Raw genomic sequence first — 19,572 nt, 5'->3', positions numbered from 1 at the left:
ATCAGCCATTCCACACATCAGGTTTTCTTTTATTAATCGAAATCTGAACACATTCGTTAATGCTATGTCGGACAAAGCGTTGACCACGGTGCCCTGGCAAGGTATTGTTGTCCGCACTCTTTTCGGATTGGCAAGAGCAACTGTTGTATTGAAAGCATGCATGTAATGAGAACATAAAAAGAAAATGACCCATTTATCCCCTAGTTCTTGACCGGTTTTAAAATACTGGCACCATAATAACCATGAAGGTTATTACATAACTTCCTCGAATAGGAAAATCGACCAACTTTTTCAGTGTTCGCGTTATTACGAATTCAATTTTTCGTATTTTAATCTTCCATTTATATAACCTATAGAAAAGGCAAACCATGCATTTCACAATCAAACAAATACGTTGCTAGTACTTTTAAAAGAACAACATAACTAGCTAAATATATTTGATTTACGGTCGAATGACGTTTTTGTTTTGTTTTGTTATGTTCTGATTCTTGTGTCGAATTTAGTCAGGGTTGGTGGCCGAGAGACATTTGGCCGAATAAGGGAGTTTACAGATAGCACATGGTACAAATGACCCCAAATATCCACAGATCTTTTACACATGGAGAAGTTCCACTTTGAGCATATTGGAATAATAACTGCCAAAGTCATAGATGTGCTTCGTGAATACCTTTTGTTTGCCCTCTTGAAAAGAATACTTCCACCTGCGTATCATAGAATGTACCGTTGGTGCATAAATGAATAATGTTACATAACTTTCATGAGCGCATATCCAGTATTCATCTCTGTGGGTTTTACCTTTCTGGTACAAATGACCTTTATCTGCCCATGCGCAGATTGTATCTGTAAACTCCCTTATAGTAGGGTTAACAAACTTGTATGTTGCAGCTGGAAATAAGGTATTCCATTCACCTGCCATGAGGTCTGTAGTCTAATGATGAGAATGCAAGTTACTGTCTGTGTTGTGGGACGAATCTAATAAGTCTTATGCGTGGAAATAGAATTTAAATTTCAAGGACGCTCATCTCTACCATTCATGAGTAAACGTTTATTTTAATTTCTTTATTCACTTGCTAATTGCCCCCTTCGTTAGCGAACAAAAGGCCTGAGCATAATCCCGCTTTAATAAGTGGTCAACTTCACGATCTTATATGTACATTTGTGGAAACCATTTCTTCAAGTGTCCAGTAATGAACTCTTGCATAGACGGAGATAAGAGAGAGAGAGAGAGAGAGGGAGAGAGAAAGTGATGGGAGGAAAGGAACGTAAGAAATTCCGTTCGGTATCATCCTGACATTAATTTGAGTAAGACTTGTGTCAGTTGTATATGTAAAAGGTGATTTCAAGATCATACAGACTGATTATGCAACATTCCCATTAACGGCAAAATTGTAACTTTGAAATCAATACATTTAATTGTGAAACTTTCTTGAATATAACGCGCGCAATGTTGTCCTTTTAAGACAACTGCGCTCAATTGTTACGTCATGGATGCGGGGACGCGCATGCGTCATGATCCGCATAGTTACAAAGTTATCTTTTTATCATCATTGATGTAAGCGCCGCTTTAGCTATTACATCGATTTACAAGCATCTCCTCTGAATATATCAGAATATATCAGAATATTTGTCTTTGATTTTAATCTTTCATCATGAGTGACGAACGTAAGTCCTATCTAAGAAATACGTCGATATCATACGTCTATAATAATTTATTGCGATATGTTTTTCTTCATGATTTAGGTTAAAAATCAGTATCGTATGCAACGTTGAAATAATCTTATAATTTAATAGACTCCTCCTCCGCCTGTACGTTTCGGATACTAAGTCTAGATCATTTAAATTGCTTCGATATTATATAACAGTTAACACCATGATTATAAAGTTTATACAAGTAATTTGGGGTATCACTTCTCATATTGATTTTTATGTACAAATTGTTACATTCTCATTAATCGTGTTGTCATGTATTAAGAAGCAAATACAAAAACATATGTGGGAAGTAGATAAGCTTTGAAACTTAAAACACAAAGACTGATGAAGAAATCCATTTCTCATTTATCCAAAATGAAATTTCCAATAAAGTGGTTGTAGAAAATAGTTTGCACAATAATTATTAAAGTAGTATTGAAATCCTTGAAACTAAAATAGTTCATGGTCGCTGTTAGTTTTGGATACAAAATATATGATGTATCGTACAGTGTCATTATATTGGTCTTCTCCAATTTGTTTTCATTATTCAGCAAATCGAGTAGTTCCTAGGTTTCAGCACGAGTTGGCAGAGACACTTGCCTTCAATGAGTATGTCTATCTGAATGACATTCAGACAAACCAGATTAACGAGTTTGTCCAGGATCTCCAAGAGATACATGAAGGCACCGAGCTGACGACTGATAGGGAGGAAATCATACAGGAGAAGGCAGAGGAGGATGAGCTGAAAGCAGAGGAGGATGAGGAGAAGGCAGAGGAGGTGAAGACAGAGGAGGAGCTGGAGGCAGAGGAGGATGAGGAGAAGACAGAGGAGAAGGAGATGAAGGCAGAGGAGGAGCTAAAAGCAGAGGAGGATGATGAGAAGGCAGAGGAGGAGGAGATGAAGGCAGAGGAGGAGCTGGAGGCAGAGGAGGAGGAGGAGGTGAAGACAGAGGAGGAGCTGGAGGCAGAGGAGGATGAGGAGAAGACAGAGGAGGAGGAGATGAAGGCAGATGAGGAGCTGAAAGCAGAGGAGGATGATGAGAAGGCAGAGGAGGAGGAGATGAAGGCAGAGGAGGAGCTGGAGGCAGAGGAGGAGGAGGAGATGAAGGCAGAGGAGGAGCTGGAGGCAGAGGAGGAGGAGGAGGTAAAGGCAGAGGAGGAGGAGGAGGAGGAGGTAAAGGCTGAGGAGGAGGAGGAGGAGGAGGAGGAGGAGATGAAGGCAGAGGAGGAGCTGGAGGCAGAGGAGGAGGAGGAGGTGAAGGCAGAGGAGGAGGAGATGAAGGCAGAGGAGGAGCTGAAAGCAGAGGAGGATGAGGAGAAGGCAGAGGAGGAGGAGTTGAAGGCAGAGGAGGAGCTGGAGGCAGAGGAGGAGGAGGAGGTGAGGGCAGAGGAGGAGCTGGAGGCAGAGGAGGAGGAGGGGGAGGTGAAAGCAGAGGAGGAGGAGGAGGAGGAGGAGGTAAAGGCAGAGGAGGAGGAGGAGGTAAAGGCTGAGGAGGAGGAGGAGGTGAAGTCAGAGGAGGAGGAGGAGATGAAGGCAGAGGAGGAGGTGATGAAGGCAGAGGAGCAGGAGCTGGAAGCAGAGGAGGAGGAGGAGGTGAAAGCAGAGGAGGAGGAGATGAAGGCAGAGGAGGAGCTGGGAGCAGAGGAGGAGCTGGAAGCAGAGGAGGAAGAGCTGAAGGCAGAGGAGGAGGAGCTGCTGGATGCAGAGGAGGAGGAGGTGAAGGCAGAGGAGGAAGAGATGAAGGCAGAGGAGGAGGAGCTGCTGGATGCAGAGGAGGAGGTGATGAAGGCAGAGGAGGAGCTGGGAGCACAGGAAGAGCTGGAAGCAGAGGAGGAGATGAAGGTAGAGGAGGAGGAGGAGGAGATGAAGGCAGATGAGGAGGAGATAACGGCAGAGGAGGAGAAGGTGAAGGCTGAAGAGGAGGAGATGAAGGCTGAGGATGGGGAGATAATGGCAGAGGAGGAGGAAATGGCGGAAGAGCAGGAGGAGAAAATAAAGGGTGAGGAGGAGGTGGAGGCAGAGGAGGAGGAGGAGACGATGGAGGCAGAGGAGGAAAAGGAGATGAAGGCAGAGGAGAAGATACAGGCAAAAGAGGAGGAAGTGAAGGCGGTGGATGAGCTGGCAATCACTTTGGTTGCGGAGGCCAAGAACATTAACGAATTGAAAGAGGTGTTGGAGGGGATTCAAGAGGCCAACGACTGCAAAGAGGAGAAGAAGATAAATATAAAGAATGAAGATGGGAAGAATGAAAGTGATCAAGATAACAAAGATCAGGCTGCTGTAACTGGAAGGAGACAGAAGTGGTGGAAAGTTCTATGCTGTTTTGGTTGGAGGAGGCGCAGCAGGCGTTCTTAAGACTTGAATAGAGACTTATTATGTCATGATCAATGAAATTGTAAATAAAATTGTAAATATAAATTAACTTGAAGACTTTTTGAGATAATTAGACTCACTTTTGGAAGAAAGGGAGAGAGGGGGAGGAAAGAGAGAGGGTGAGGGGAGAGGGGGACAGGGGGAGAGGGGGGAGAGGGGGGAGAGGGGGGGGGGGAGATGGAAATTCACACCAACAGAGGAGGCAGGAAAAAAAAGATATGGGTGGAGACAGGAAGAACGATAGAAACTCGCACCAAGATAGTGGGCCAAGAGAGAGAGAAAAAAAAGATATGGAGAGAGAGGGAGAGAGAGAGAGAGAGAGAGAGGGAGAGGCAGATAGAGAGAGAGTGTGCGATACAGGGAGATAATGAGATATGGGCCATATACTACATTATTAGTAGTATCATGAGTAGTATTTTAGAATTAGATAACTCAGTAGTCAAAGGATTAATAGAATCTTCAGTGAGAGAAAAAAAAATGGGGAAAAAAGGATAATAGCTGATGAATAAGCAAAATGAACAAAGAAAGTGCAAAAAACAACATATTGAGACGGGTGTTATGTAACAACACTTTTTGATTCTTTAATATAAGCACTGGCCTGGAAGTACTCAACAAAATAAAATCAAGTTATACAAAAATAATGATTTTCGATCTGTTTAACCATGGACCTACTACAAATGGACACTGATCGGTACTATAATATATTCATGCACCTGATTCTGTCAAAAGTATAATAATGACATTGCAAACATGCTTCCAAGCTTTGATCTCATCACGACCGCCGCCAGTCAGTCATAAAAACCCCTAACTGTGCCTTGAAGAAACAACAAAATGCCTGCGCAAAAGAAACTGAATCGCTTAAAATCACGGAAATGCATGTGCAGTTGTGGAGTACATAATTATGAATATTGACGTATATGAAGTTTTTAATAGAAAATTAGAAGTAGTTTACAAATGAAACCTGAAAATTTGGCTGTAACATAAAGATTTTAAACTTCATTTTAAAACTTATCCTATCCATTTCCAAGGAATAGAAGGTGATAGGACAGTAAAGAACATGTATTTTTCAAATTCTGGCAGGTCCACATGTATGTCCACCAGTGTCCACTCCTTTAATAATCAATCTAATATCACTCAAATTGTCATAATTTGGGGTTCACTGCTCCTCTAACTGGTCTTAAGTCACGATACTTTTCCTGAAACTACACTCTGTGCCCTGGCCCAGCGAAAAGAATCTGAAGAAATGTAAAAGGTTCTTTTGTCTGTAATGATGCGTGATTACATAATCAGCATTGTCGCGTCAAATGAATGTTCTCATCAACATACACATTATCAGGTGGCGGTGGTCATGATATGATCAATGAAAGACTCTCATTATTAGTCCATCTGTAGTAGGCCATGGTTTAACACTCGTATATGAATATCTCTTTATCCAACTTTCTCTTCCTCCTAATATTCCCCAGTGCATACCTGCCAACATTTGAAAATAAGAATGAGGAATTCTTAGAATGGTATGCCTTCGAAAAAAAGAAATAGCATTTGCAGCGGCAGCGTAACTGGCAATATGTGGTAAATCTGTACCAAAAGGCAATTACCAATTCGCTGCTCGATCACGCAGCCATTCAACGCACACAATACATGAACTCTCACATCGCGGCACATGTTAAAACAAGCTTAATTGGGCTTAAGCGCAATTTTTTTTTTTAATGGAATTTTGCAAAAACGGAATATTCCGGGTTTTCAGGTCCTAGAAATCCAGACAAACGGAATATTCTGGATTATTCGTAAGGGTTAGCAGGTATGCCAGTGATGAAAATCATCAACTCAATTTTTAGGGATGTTGTCTTATTTTCGACCAACTGTACCTTTTAATATACATTTTTAACCACCAAAACAACTTTAATGATGCTGTGCTGAAGCTACAAAAGGACTTATACCATGTATCTTCTTTCAAAGAAATATGTACACTGAAATTGGCTGCCGAGATCCACACTGTCAGAGTATTTGGTTTTCAATATTGTCATCAGTTGGCTCAGCCTGTTTTTTTTTGTGAAATATTTTTGAAATCAGAGCATGTGTATACTGATCAGAATGTTAATCTTGAAGGACAAATCCCAGCAAAGTGTCTCATACGACATGATTGTCGTTCATCCATCTTTATTGCCCAACAATGGTTTTAAAAAAAATGATCTTCGACTAATGCTTCTTTATTGAGTAACTACCATAAGTCAGTGGTCACATCAAGAGGTTCTTCCGTTTTGGATAAAATAAAAGTACAAAGACTGTTTTGTAGGACACATTGCATTGGAGTAACATGAAAGCTGTGATTGAACCCTGGAGCCCTGGGCCCCATTTCAGAAAACTTGTCATCAGTGACAAATGACAGTTTTTGTTAGAAGCTACTGAAATCCTTGCTTCTATTTGGTTCTCAAGATATATGTCACTGAAAAAATGATTTGTGAAACACCCCCTGATGTTCGTAAGCCCATTGCAGGCCCCATTCCTTAGAAAATGAATCATGGAGTAAACTCTAAAAACGTTCCAAGTTTTCTCAGCTGAAACTTCATTCTTAACCATACTCCTTATCAAATGGTTGCCATGTTTAGAGCTCTCCATCTTTTCCAATGTAGAATGGACTTAGGAGTACAAATCATTGTTCATGCTATTTTACAAAAGGCAAAGTCTGAGAAACCATAGTATATAAAATACCTTATGAAAACACAAAACACTAACTTCTTCACAAAATACAAACAAGTCACAATCTCATGCACATGTGTGGATACCATTTCTTAAAGTATTCAGTAATGAACTCTAGCATAAACATGGTGTAGTTTATTTGTATTTCTTCAGTAACGTACAGCTACAGGAAGGGGAGAGGCGGGAGCTGGGTTAAGGTGCCCCTTTCATCAAACGGCGAAAAGAGACACAAAAGAAGGAACAAAAAAAGAGTGAGCAAGAAACATTAAGAGACAGAGGGGGGAGGTAGATAATAATAGAACAAGATAGGGGAGGGACAGATAGAGAGAGAGAGAGAGAGAGAGAGAGAGAGAGAGCGGGGGGGGGGAGAGAGAGAGAGAGAGAGAGCGGGAAGAGAGAGAGAGAGAGAGAGAGAGAGAGAGAGAGAGAGAGAGAGAGAGATAGAAGAGAATATGATAGGAGGAAAGGGACGTAAGAAGCTTCCTTCGGTATCATCCTGACATTTAGTAAACATTTGTACGAGTTTTAAATGTAAAAGGTGATTTTAAGATCATACAGACTGATTATGCAACATTCCCATTAACGGCAAAATTTTAACTTTGAAATCAACACATTTAATTGTGAACCCCTGACATAGTTACAAATTTCTTGAATAAAAGCGCGCAATATTGTCCTTTTGAGACAACTGCGCTCAATTGTGACGTAATGGATGCGGTGACGCGCATGCGTCATGATCCGCATAGTTACAAAGTTATCTTTTTATCATCATTGATGTAAGCGCCGCTTTAGCTATTACATCGATTTACAAGCATCTCTTCTGAATATATCAGAATATATCAGAATATTTGTCTTTGATTTGAATCTTTCATCATGAGTGACGAACGTAAGTCATATCTAGAAAATACGTCGATATCATACGACTATAATAATTTATTGCGATATGTTTTTCTTCATGTTTTAGGTTAAAAATCAGTATCATATGCAATATTATTTTATTTTTTATACAGACGTCTTCAGAAGACAAGCGTTAGTTTTTAATAGACTCCTCCTCATCATGTACGTTTCCTATACGTAGTCTAGATCATTTAAATTGCTTCGATATTGTATAACACCATGATTTTAAAGTGTATATGAGTAATTTTGGGGGGTATTACTTCTCATATTGAGTTTTATGTAAAAATTGTTAAATTCTCATTAATTATGTTGTCATGTATTTAAAAACAAATACAAAAACATATGTGGGAATTAGATAAGGGTTGAAACTTATAATACAGAGACTGATGAAGAAATCCATTTCTCATTAATTTTATCCAAAATTACCAATAAAGCGGATGTAGAAAATAGTTTGCATAATAATTAAAGTCGTTTTGAAATCCTTGAAACTAAAATAATTGATAGTCGCTGTTAATTTTGGATACAAAATGATCAACATAATTATATGATATATGTTATATACAGTGTCATTATATTGGTCTTCTCCAATTTGTTTTCATTATTCAGCAAATCGAGTAGTTCCTATAGGTTTCAGCACGAGTTGGCAGACGCTCTTGCCTTCAATGAGTATGTCTATCTGAATGACATTCAGACAAACCAGATTAACGAGTTTGTCCAATATCTCCAAAAGAATGGGGCAGAGCTGACGACTGATGAGGAGGAAATCATAAAAGAGAAGGAAGCAAAGGAAGAGGTAGAATGGGAGGAGCTGGAGGCAGAGGAGCTGGAGGCGGAGGAGGAGGTAAAAGCAGAGGAGGAGCTGGATGCAGAGGAGGAGGAGATGAAGGCTGAGGAGGAGGAGCTGAAAGCAGAGGAGGAGGAGGAGGTGAAAACAGATGAGGAGCTGGATGCAGAGGAGGAGGAGATGAAGGCAGAGGAGGAGCTGAAAGTAGAGGAGGAAGAGGTGAAGGCAGAGGAGGAGCTGAAAGCAGAGGAGAAAGAGGTGAAGGCAGAGGAGGAGCTGAAAGTAGAGGAGGAAGAGGTGAAGGCAGAGGAGGAGCTGGATGCAGAGGAGGAGGAGATGAAGGCAGAGGAGGAGCTGAAAGCAGAGGAGGAGGAGGAGATGAAGGCAGAGGAGGAGGAGCTGAAAGCAGAGGAGGAGGAGGAGGTGAAAACAGATGAGGAGCTGGATGCAGAGGAGGAGGAGGTGAAGGCAGAGGAGGAGCTGAAAGCAGAGGAGAAAGAGGTGAAGGCAGAGGAGGAGCTGAAAGTAGAGGAGGAAGAGGTGAAGGCAGAGGAGGAGCTGGATGCAGAGGAGGAGGAGATGAAGGCAGAGGAGGAGCTGAAAGCAGAGGAGGAGGAGGAGATGAAGGCAGAGGAGGAGGAGCTGAAAGCAGAGGAGGAGGAGGAGGTGAAAACAGATGAGGAGCTGGATGCAGAGGAGGAGGAGGTGAAGGCAGAGGAGGAGCTGAAAGTAGAGGAGGAAGAGGTGAAGGCAGAGGAGGAGCTGAAAGCAGAGGAGAAAGAGGTGAAGGCAGAGGAGGAGCTGAAAGTAGAGGAGGAAGAGGTGAAGGCAGAGGAGGAGCTGGATGCAGAGGAGGAGGAGATGAAGGCAGAGGAGGAGCTGAAAGCAGAGGAGGAGGAGAAGGTAAAGGCAGAGGAGGAGGAGATGAAGGCAGAGGAGGAGGAGGAGGTGAAGGCAGAGGAGGAGGAGATGAAGGCAGAGGAGGAGGAGATGAAGGTAGAGGAGGAGATGAAAGCAGAGGAGGAGGAGGAGGAGGTGAAGGTAGAGGAGGAGGAGATGAAGGCAGAGGAGGAGCTGAAAGCAGAGGAGGAGGAGGAGGTAAAGGCAGAGGAGGAGAAGATGAAGGCAGAGGAGGAGGAGGAGGTGAAGGCAGAAGAGGAGGAGATACAGGCTGAGGAGGAGCTGGATGCAGAGGAGGAGGATATACCAGCAAAGGAGGAGGAGGTGAAAGCAGAGGGGAAGCTGGATGCAGAGGAGGAGCTGGATGCAGAGGAGGAGGAGATGAAGACAGAGGAGAAGGAGGAGGAGATACCAGTAACGGAGGAGGTGAAAGCAGAGGAGGAGGAGATGACGGCAGAGGAGGAGGAGATGAAGGCAGAGGAGGAGGAGATAAAGGCAGAGGAGGAGGAGGTGAAAGTAGAGAAGGAGGAGGAGATGAAGGCAGAGGAGGAAGAGCTGGATGCAGAGGAGGAGGAGCTGAAAGCAGAGGAGGAGGAGGAGGAGGTGAAGGCAGAAGAGGAGATACAGACTGAGAAGGAGGAGGTGAAGGCTGAGGAGGAGCTGGATGCAGAGGAGGAGATACCAGCAAAGGAGGAGGAGGTGAAAGCAGAGGGGAAGCTGGATGCAGAGGAGGAGGAGATAAAGGCAGAGGAGGAGGAGGTGAAAGTAGAGAAGGAGGAGGAGCTGAAAGCAGAAGAGGAGATGAAGGCAGAGGAGGAAGAGCTGGATGCAGAGGAGGAGGAGATGAAGGCAGAGGAGGAGGAGGTGAAAGCAGAGAAGGGGGAGGAGCTGAAAGCAGAGGAGGAGGGGGAGGTGAAAGCAGAGGAGGAAGAGCTGGATGCAGAGGAGGAGGAGATGAAGGCAGAGGAGGAGAAGGTGAAAGTAGAGAAGGAGGAGGAGATGAAAGCAGAGGAGGAGGGGGAGGTGAAGACAGAGGAGGAAGAGCTGGATGCAGAGGAGGAGGAGGTGAAGGGAGAGGAGGTGAAGACAGAGAAGGAGCAGCTGGATGCAGAGGAGGAGATGAAATCAGAGGAGGAGAAGACAAGGGCTGAGGAGGAGGTGAATGCAAAGGAGGAGATGAAGGCGGTGGATGAGTTGGCAATCACTTTGGTTGCGGAGGCAAAGAACATTAGCGAATTGAAAAAGGTGTTGGAGGGGATTCAACAGGCCAAAGACTTCAAAGAGAGGAAGATAAATGTAAACAATGAAGATAGGAAGAAGGAGAGTGATCAAGATAACAAAGATCAGGCTGATGTAACTGGAAGGAGACGGAAGTGGTGGAAAGTTTTTTGCTGTTTTGGTTGGAGGAGGCGCAGCAGGCTCTCTTAAGACTTGAATAGAGGCTTATTATGTCATGATCAATGAAATTGTAAATAAAATTGTAAATAAAATTGTAAATATAAATCAACTCGAGGACTGTTTGAAATAATTAGACTCACTTTTGGAAGATGGAGAAAGACTGAGATAGAGAGGGAGAGGGGAAGGGGATAGAGATAGAGAGAGAGAGAGAGAGAGAGAGAGAGAGAGAGAGAGAGAGAGAGAGGGGGTGGAGGAGAGGGGGGAGATGGAAATTCACACCAACAGAGGAGGCAGAGAGAAAAAATTGGAGATAGAAAAAACGATAGAAACTCACACCAAGAGAGGGAGAAAAAAAAATATATGGGTAGAGAGAGAGAGAGAGATAGAGAGAGTGTGCGACATAGGGAGATAATGAAATATGGGCCAAATACTAATAGTATCATGAGTAGAGTACTGAGAATGAGATAACTCAGTAGTCAAACGATTAATAGAATGAAAGCCAATACAAGAATCCCATATTGCATAATCATATATTCTTCAGTGAGAGAAAAAAATGGGGAAAAAAAAAGATAATAGCTTTTGAATAGGCAAAATGAACAAAGAAAGTGCAAAAAAACAACATATTGAGACAGGTGTTATGTAACACTTTTTGATTCTTTAATATATATGCACTGGCCTGGAAGTACTCAACAAAATAAATCAAGGTATAAAAAAATAATGATTTTCACACTCATATATAAACATCTCCATATCCAACTTTCTCTTCCTCCTAGTAATCCCCAGTGACGAAAATCATCGACTCAATTTTGAGGGATGTTGTCTTATTTTCAACCGAACTGTACTTCTTTATATACACTTTTGACAACCAAAACAACTTTAATGATGCTGTTACAAAAACAAATTCTGAAATTCATCATTCCAATCATAGATTTCTTGATTATCAGACAGGCGATTGACTTGTAAATGTCATGGGATTCAAGTATGACCTAAAGATTTATAATTATCATTGCAGCATGCGGTATATCCAGGATTTTGTTTAGAATCTGATCCAAGATTATCATGGTTTAAACTCTAAAAACATTCAAAGTTTCCTCAGCTGAAACTTAGAAGTACAAATCTTTGTTCATGCTATTTTACAAAAAGCAGAGTTTAAGATACCATAGTATACAGAATACCTAACTTCTTTACACAAACAAAAAAATGAATTTAGTAGACAGCTTTCTTTATATATGTACATAAAAAGAACACATACCAGGTACTCTACGGATGAATTGACATAACTTGGAACATGGTGAGAATCTGCATAGGTAAAGGCAAGAAGTAAAACAAACATGCAACTAATTTAACCTGAGCTGTTCAAAGTTTTCCAATGGTCTACACAATAATAACACATTGGCATGACTTCCGGAGCCTATGACCTACAAGCATTGCTTTCTCTTTAGGCTCCATCATATTTCTTCCCTTATTCAACTTAGTCTTATGTATCATTCTTTTCTTTTTTTTTGTATAAACGCATCCTAAAATGAGTTCAAAATGTAACATGCTATATGTAATGATGTACTATACAACATGTGAGAAATATGAAAATAAACTGAAACTGAAACTGAAACTGAAACTTATTCTTAGTTTTCACTCTTCAGCAAATCAAAATACATATGAAATGAACCTATTTCAATGATGATTAAAAAATGCAACAAAAACTTGCCACTTTGTACATGAGAGTAGTGATTACAAGTCAATTTTATTACTGACTCTGGAAGATTGCCTTTCCAATAACTTACTTTCATTTAACTTCAATAATTCCCCTTGGATAAAGGTGTCACCAAGCTGTTAGAAGGGGTACATTTTAATACCAATTCTTGCTGAAGATACTGTCATGAAGAATAAATTCTAGTGTATATAGCCTCTGGAAGATTGCTTTTTCCTATAACTTGCTATGATTACATAAATTAATCCTCTTGAGATGTCTTTGTACTTATTCAAGAGATTTGCTTTCACTCTTTAGGTTACTGCTAAACAATACATAAAGCTATGCCCGACCTAGCAGGGATGGCCACCCTTCATAAATCTCCATTACCAGGACTCAAATCAATCGTTAATCCTTTCAATCTTACAAATTAAATTTTGTACTTGCATAACATACTGTATCTTGCACTTGGTTTCTAAAGGATTAAGTACAGCTATGAATCTTAGAATCTACGTGCTAGCTTGTCATGGTCATCACATGAAGTAGTTAGGTATCTCCTCTATTTTTTGCTCAGCTTTCAGAGCACAAGTCGAGGGTTCAGTGACACAAGGACGTAACTCCATATTTTGCCGAATGAGTATTTGATATCAAAATGTTCAGAAAAATGTGGGCTTTCCAGGAAACACAAAGACTTAACTCCTCCCAACACCCCATTGATATTAAAGACTTTGTGAAACATAGACTTAACTCCTTAAGGCCCAAGTGGACCTCTATCTTTAAACCACTTTTTCTCAATATGGCCTAAATGGAGTTACGTCTTTGAATCACTGACCCCTTTAGAAGTGTAAAAGTTTGTTTCCTTCTCTCTTTCTTATCTCTAGGCAAACCCACATAATCATGCATGCATGTATAGAGTTTTATGTGATAGATGGATGAGCCCCTTTTATGTCATAACCCTGGATCCATCACTGGGATATGGATGGCAGATCTGCTCTTGGTTGCCATACACCACGGGGGAAAGATCTTCCAAGTATAATTGTGATGCAATTTTGGTGTTAGGAGGCAAGGATTCCAATATGATTGTCCCATGACTGTCCTGATGAAGATCACTACCTTCCAAGGTCCTTTAGAGGTATGCAACCTTTAGATGTGAGAACACATGCTTCTCAATGGCCTGCAAAAAGAAATAAAAACTTTATTTATGCATTTATCAATAACAACATGCAGTGTTGTCTAGTTTTTTATCTATCTGCAACATGAATGAAACATAACATATTAATGCTCATCTTAATTCAACTACTTATTAATCTCTCTATTGTCTTAGATTGTATTTTGATTGTGTCATGTAATACAGGGCTCTCTTGTAAAGGAGTTTTATGTACCGAAGACACTACCCTGTATAAAGAACACGGAATAAATAAACAAATAAATAAATATCTATCTATCCATCGATCAATCCATTTATCTATCTACATATCTATCTTTGTCCATCCATTATTAGATCCATATATCAACCCATCTGTCCTTCCTTTCATTCATCCATTTATCTCTCCATCCCTCCATCTATCTAGTTCTCTATCTTTCCTCATGTACACTTAGCATCTGGGTTCTTTATTTTTGTACGTCATTTCCTTTTGTATAATATATTCATCTGTTTTTTTAAACAACTTCTCAAATCAAAGCTCCGTCATATAACACAACCCTACATGATTAATCATTCAAATAAAACTTCAACCAGTATAAATTGTCTTGAATACAAACTAATCAAGATGCACAAGATACAAAAGTCTGCCTCTTTAAAGGTATAGACCAGTTCTGGTCATGCGATTGCATTGTGAAAGAAACGGTGTGGAATCGATCAGAAATGGTTGATCATCTAGCGTATAAGTATTGGTGTGTACTGCAAGGTTCTGGAGTCATCAAAATGATAAGAAATTTAGCCCACTCTTGGTAAAGTTACAAGCACTGTACACAAAAAGTTGTATATGGGACTACGCGTTATCTATCCAGTCCGGATAGATATAATAATTTACCAAATATATCAATTAGTAGGCGGTTTCCCGGCAAAATATGTATCATCACGTATTAGTCAAAAAATATTCTTTCACATGATTGGTAATAAGGGCTTCAATTTCATTTTTTGAGAGGGGGGGGGGGATTTCCTAAACTGGTCTATACCTTTAAAACAGGGAGAAGATTTGTATAGACCATGGTTACCTTGAGGGTTGTATTCTTCTGAGGGTAGTTCTTGAGACACGTCTTCCAGAGGCATTGACGAGCTGAGCGACGGATGTGAATGTGTTGAAGATGGGTCTTCAGAGCGTCCAGTCGCAGGAAACGACTGATGCAGTGACTCCACTAATGGGTACAAATATTAAAGGAATTCTTGAGTTATGGTAATAAATAATAATAATAATAATAATGGGTTCTTGTATAGCGCTCATGTCTGTCATACGTGACCCTCCTGGCGCTTCCGATTATTACCCTGGCTTTAGCACGACTGCCATACGGCGCTCTAGCATTTCAAGGAATACATTCCTGCCAGGTACCCATTTACATCACCTGGGTTGAGTGTGGCAAATGTAGATCAATGTCTTGCCAAAGGACATTAGTGCTGCGGCAAGACTCGAACCGCTGACCTTGTGATCGACAGTCCGGTGACATCCCCTCGACCACGACACCTCTACAAAGATGGACAACAAAATCTTCCAGATTTAAACTTAGACTGGACGTCCAATACTAGAAATAAATCTTATCTGCCAAATAGATTTGTTAGAAACTGTAAAACATCCGAGTAATGAACAAAGACGAGTATAAAAGTCAAGGTTGTTATCTAGATGTCTCCAGACTGCAAACCAGAAGGTACTGGGTTTGAATCCCAGTCGCAGCACTGGTGTCCATTGGCAAGATATTTATATAATATTGACTGGCCTTGAGGGGTATATCAGAAATATTGACCAAGCTCAGATCATATTGCCCCGAGTCGAAAGACGAGGGCAATATGGTCTTAGCGCGGTAAATATTTCTGATATCCCCCGAAAGTAAAGCCAGTCAATATTTTTATTGTTATCCAAATCAGACATCTAGAGCAAATACAGAAATCCACCATGACAATCTCAAAGAACTGAACAAGCTTTGTCAAACCAGCACTGTGCATCCAGTGCTTGACGAAATTTTCGATACACTGCAAACAGTGTGCATTTGGTGTGATTATTACGTCACAATAGAGTGCGCGCAAAGTGCGCAGGTTCTCGTACGCATAATAGATGCGCAATGAAAATGACAAAATATGGCCCGGATGCGAGACCGTGGAAAATACAAAGGTATATTTTCACTCGTCTCTACACGCAAAGTCTATACGAGCAGGGAGACCAAGGAAAATACAAAGAATATACCCCTTCGTTCCCACTGCTAGTGAAAACTAGGGCAATACGGTTTTGTAAATGACCAGCTCAAATGTCTGATACGGGTAATAATAATCTATATTTGCCACACTCTACCCAGGTGAGGTAAATGGCAGTACCGGTAATCAATTCTCTTGAAAATGCTCGAGCGCTGTAATGGCAGCCATGCTAAAGCTGGGGTAATAACTATGGAGCACCAGTAGTGGCAATGTGCCAGATAATGAGCTCTAAACACGACTCCACTGTTATCATTAATTATCCTGACTGTGTGTTGAGAGATGGAACACATGTTTTTAATGAATGTGTTTACCAGCATGATTTTATTCATTTAGTTGATCAAAACTACCGATCCAAGTCTTACGCTTGTCTCCTTAATTTGCATGTGACTTTTACTTCTACTTAGTGAATCTAAGTGAAATGATAATATTCTGGATTCATATTATTATCATGAATATGCAAATAGGTTGCATTGAATATTCATGTTTTAAGTGTTAGTTGAGAGATTGTCATTGTTGTCGTGATTGTCAATGATCACCTGATTTTGAGCCAAATTTCTCATGATTTATGTTGTCAGGAAGGGGAATAAATAATGATTAACAATCTTATGTCTGCCTCAATCTAACGCAATACAAAATGTATCCCTGATCTCTCTACAGCCTGGGGAGCATTCCAGCCGGGCCTCAGTTTTATGTTTGACTTGTTTTGAGAATGGAAGACCATTTTGAATTACCTCACACTGGTAGACAATAGAGGGGTATAGCGGGATCACATCGATGAAGCCATCTCGGATACCAAGGAAGAGCTGTAAATGAGATATGACATTGAAGGATATCAGAGCTGGAGAACAATTATGGGGTATTCTGCAAACTATGTAATCTGTTAGATTGGTTAATTGTCATCATAAATAGAAAATGCATTGAAACAAACACTTATCATCGTTGAGCTGGGCCTGTTGCACAAAACTAACCATCAATGGTAACTACCGTGGAAACCTTGATTTTGATTGGCTGTTGAGCCCTGTTACCATGGTAGTTGCCATTGGTGGCAAAGTTACCATCAATGGTAAGTTTTATGCAACAGGCCCCAGATGTTTCCTGAATCATATGAACACACAGCCAGCTTTGAATAGACTTAATCTAAATTCAATTTGATTTTATTAACAATCAAATACAGGGCTAGGTCTGAAGACTGTTACACCATCACATTTATAATAAAATACAAGAAACAATAAACAAGCATTATACATCAACATTCATTGTACTGTAGTTAAAAAATACAACTTAAAAAAACCCATATAGCACATAATACGAAATCCAATCTCAAAGCGCTTTACAGATATTATTACCCCGGTAATCAAATTCTTTGAGGCACAATGTACACCATCTTTACTCCATGGGGAGTATTCCTACCATATGGTCACTATGAGGGCATATAGGAATTACTAACACAAAGGCTTTTGTCATTCTACCAGGTCCCCATTTATCTCATGGGTATGGAGTGGCAAATGTAGATTAATGCTTTGCCAAAGATCATTAGTGTTGTGCCGAAGATCGAACCATGACATTTGCATTTCATTCAATAGACTGAGGTAAGTCCAGCTCTTGGTTAGTATTAATGTGTCTCTCACCATGTCTTGAGATGCATTCATACATGTTATGTTCCCACAACCACTGTCAAAGATGTCTACCTGGCCAGTCTGTAAAGGAGAGAGAAAACATTCAGAGCAATTCCTCCCATAAGAACGTGATCTCTGCAATCTTATGCTTTTTGCGAGTATACTTGGGTTTTCTTGAATGATTTAAACGATTGGTTGCAGTCCAAAATGTACGAAACCAACAGTTTTGTGATGTTAAAATTTATCTTTACCACTTTTTTCTTATCAATATGATTTTGTTAATTGGAAGTATTTTATATTTTAACTCAGTGTTAACATATGTGAGTAATGCCCTTCTGGCTCCAAACAGACGATATAAAGGATATGTATTGCAACCAGTGCAGGATTATCATAGATGAACGTATGAATGATTGGAGGCTTGTTTACATATACTGCAGTTAAAAAGAGCGTTTTTTTGTATTAATGTACTGACTTTCACATTTTTGAATCTCATACAGACAAGTGAGTACACGTAGCATCTTTTTTCATCCACACTACCGTATTTTCCTGCGTAAAGGCCGCAGTATTTTCGGGTGAGAAAAAAATCAAAAAGTCGGGGTGCGGCGTATACGCAACAACAACAAAATTCAGCGGTCAAAACATCACGTCCATTTGCACGTATGGGACTATAGGAACGGTAGCATGACTAGACAACGGTACAGGACAATTCTAGAATAACTCCACACAACTTACCGACAAGTTTATGTTGCATAGTTGACATGAAGACGAAAAAACTTATTTTTCTAATAAAATCTGCCGATAGATCTAGATCTAAGTCCATACCATTGCATCGCCAAAAAGTAAACAAAGGGACAGGCCGTTACTTACGGAGCTAGCTGCCGCGCAACGCAACTGCGCAGGTCGAAAAATGCTATTTCGGATTACACCGCACATCGAGGAAGGGGTATTGTAGGATACCAAATCTGCGTACGATACAGTACTAGCTTAAAAGTCGATGAAGATCTGCTAAATTATGATCATTTTTGAGGTTAACTTCTTGTTGATTTATAAGAATATTGATGAATTTGGTATAGTTTGTAAAAAAAAAAAGAGTGTTCTACAAGAAAATTACGATCATTTTGTTTGGTCCGTTTTTTTTTTCTCTTCTTTTTTTTTTTTTTTTTTTTTCCTCTACGAAATGTCAAAGTTGGGGGTGCGGCCTATACGGCGGTGCGGCCTTTACGCCGGCAAATACGGTAGTCATGCATTTAGTATTTTAAAAAAGAACACACCCCTAAAACGCCACAGTAACCGTTAACCTTGTCATGTGCGAACAAGCCTTAATCCACATGTATTTATGAAGACTGTGAAATATGGGCATGAATGTTCAAGGTTATATTGAACAATGAAGATCAGGGACCTGTTTCACAAAGCCTTTTTTCAATGAAAAATGACAAAAATCAGTGACAAATCTGTTGACAACCAATCTGAAGCAAGGATTACAGTAGCTTAGAACAAAAAAAACTGTCATTTGTCACTGATGACAAGTTTTGTGAAACACCCCCAGGAAGGAAGCGACATACCTTGATTTTGTAATAGTAGACATTGCCTGTATAACCAGCTACTGCTAGAGTATCCCCGGACATAACGCAGCATGCCATCTTGGTTTGGTGCTTGACTCGACGAATAGTTTCTCCAGTCTGATAAAAGAAAGGAAAAGTTGGGATTAATTACATCTTTTTGAGTAAGTTAAATCTAAAAAAGAGAGAAAATTGCATAGAGCAGAGGGCAATTCAGCTCCAAAAGGGCTTTGTAAAGAAAGAGATGCACTTTAGAAATTCATACACTCTCAATACAAAATTCAGTAACAGGAGGTTAATGTTTATGAAGATTTTTCCAGAAAACAAAAGGAAATATGACTCTGTATGTTTTACCATATATTCATTATACTCACTATTGTAAGTGAGCAAAAAATCCCCAAAAGAACAATTACACAGCAGTACAATAATATTAATAATAGTAAGATGTCTTATTTAGCCAGGGTAGCCTTGTCAGTATTGTTCCCCTGAGGGGCTTGCAATCATATGATAATCCGTCTTTAGCCGAGCTACCTTGATAAGGTGCTCAAGCATGTTGGGAATGTCTTCCAAC

At 40.4% G+C, this 19,572-nt stretch overlaps 3 protein-coding genes across 4 annotated transcripts in view; 2 read left to right on the top strand and 1 right to left on the bottom strand.

Moving 5' to 3' along the window:
* The first annotated feature begins 2,139 nt into the window (after nucleotides 1-2,139).
* Nucleotides 2,140-3,410, top strand: LOC115929491 (histone H3.v1-like). Its single transcript, XM_030998499.1, has 3 exons — nucleotides 2,140-2,491; nucleotides 2,891-3,010; nucleotides 3,396-3,410. The coding sequence occupies exons 1-3, from the start codon at nucleotides 2,183-2,185 to the stop codon at nucleotides 3,408-3,410; spliced, it is 444 nt and encodes a 147-aa protein (XP_030854359.1). The 5' UTR covers nucleotides 2,140-2,182.
* A 17-nt stretch (nucleotides 3,411-3,427) lies between these two features.
* LOC115929490 (golgin subfamily A member 6-like protein 22) lies at nucleotides 3,428-10,766 on the top strand. The gene is made up of 7 exons (XM_030998497.1): nucleotides 3,428-3,993; nucleotides 8,261-8,540; nucleotides 8,574-8,735; nucleotides 9,045-9,260; nucleotides 9,564-9,791; nucleotides 9,933-10,082; nucleotides 10,353-10,766. The coding sequence occupies exons 1-7, from the start codon at nucleotides 3,428-3,430 to the stop codon at nucleotides 10,764-10,766; spliced, it is 2,016 nt and encodes a 671-aa protein (XP_030854357.1).
* Nucleotides 10,767-13,275: 2,509 nt separating this feature from the next.
* The window catches only part of LOC763525, a 32,373-nt gene continuing 26,076 nt past the window's right edge, over nucleotides 13,276-19,572 (bottom strand). Inside the window, exons 17-21 of one of the 2 annotated variants that reach the window (XM_030998748.1) lie at nucleotides 19,005-19,121; nucleotides 17,455-17,523; nucleotides 16,558-16,629; nucleotides 14,641-14,781; nucleotides 13,276-13,597 (exon numbers count right to left, since the gene is read on the bottom strand). In XM_030998748.1, the coding sequence (XP_030854608.1) occupies nucleotides 13,550-13,597; nucleotides 14,641-14,781; nucleotides 16,558-16,629; nucleotides 17,455-17,523; nucleotides 19,005-19,121 (447 nt within the window). In that variant the 3' untranslated portion in view covers nucleotides 13,276-13,549. The remainder of the gene's footprint in view (nucleotides 13,598-14,640; nucleotides 14,782-16,557; nucleotides 16,630-17,454; nucleotides 17,524-19,004; nucleotides 19,122-19,572) is intronic. The other variant, XM_030998750.1, reaches the window with a different exon arrangement.

Source organism: Strongylocentrotus purpuratus, unplaced genomic scaffold (genome assembly GCF_000002235.5).
Source record: "Strongylocentrotus purpuratus isolate Spur 01 unplaced genomic scaffold, Spur_5.0 spur5_scaffold_5, whole genome shotgun sequence".
NCBI classification, from domain to species: Eukaryota; Metazoa; Echinodermata; class Echinoidea; order Camarodonta; family Strongylocentrotidae; genus Strongylocentrotus; species Strongylocentrotus purpuratus.
This window is presented reverse-complemented; position numbering and strand designations above follow the sequence as displayed.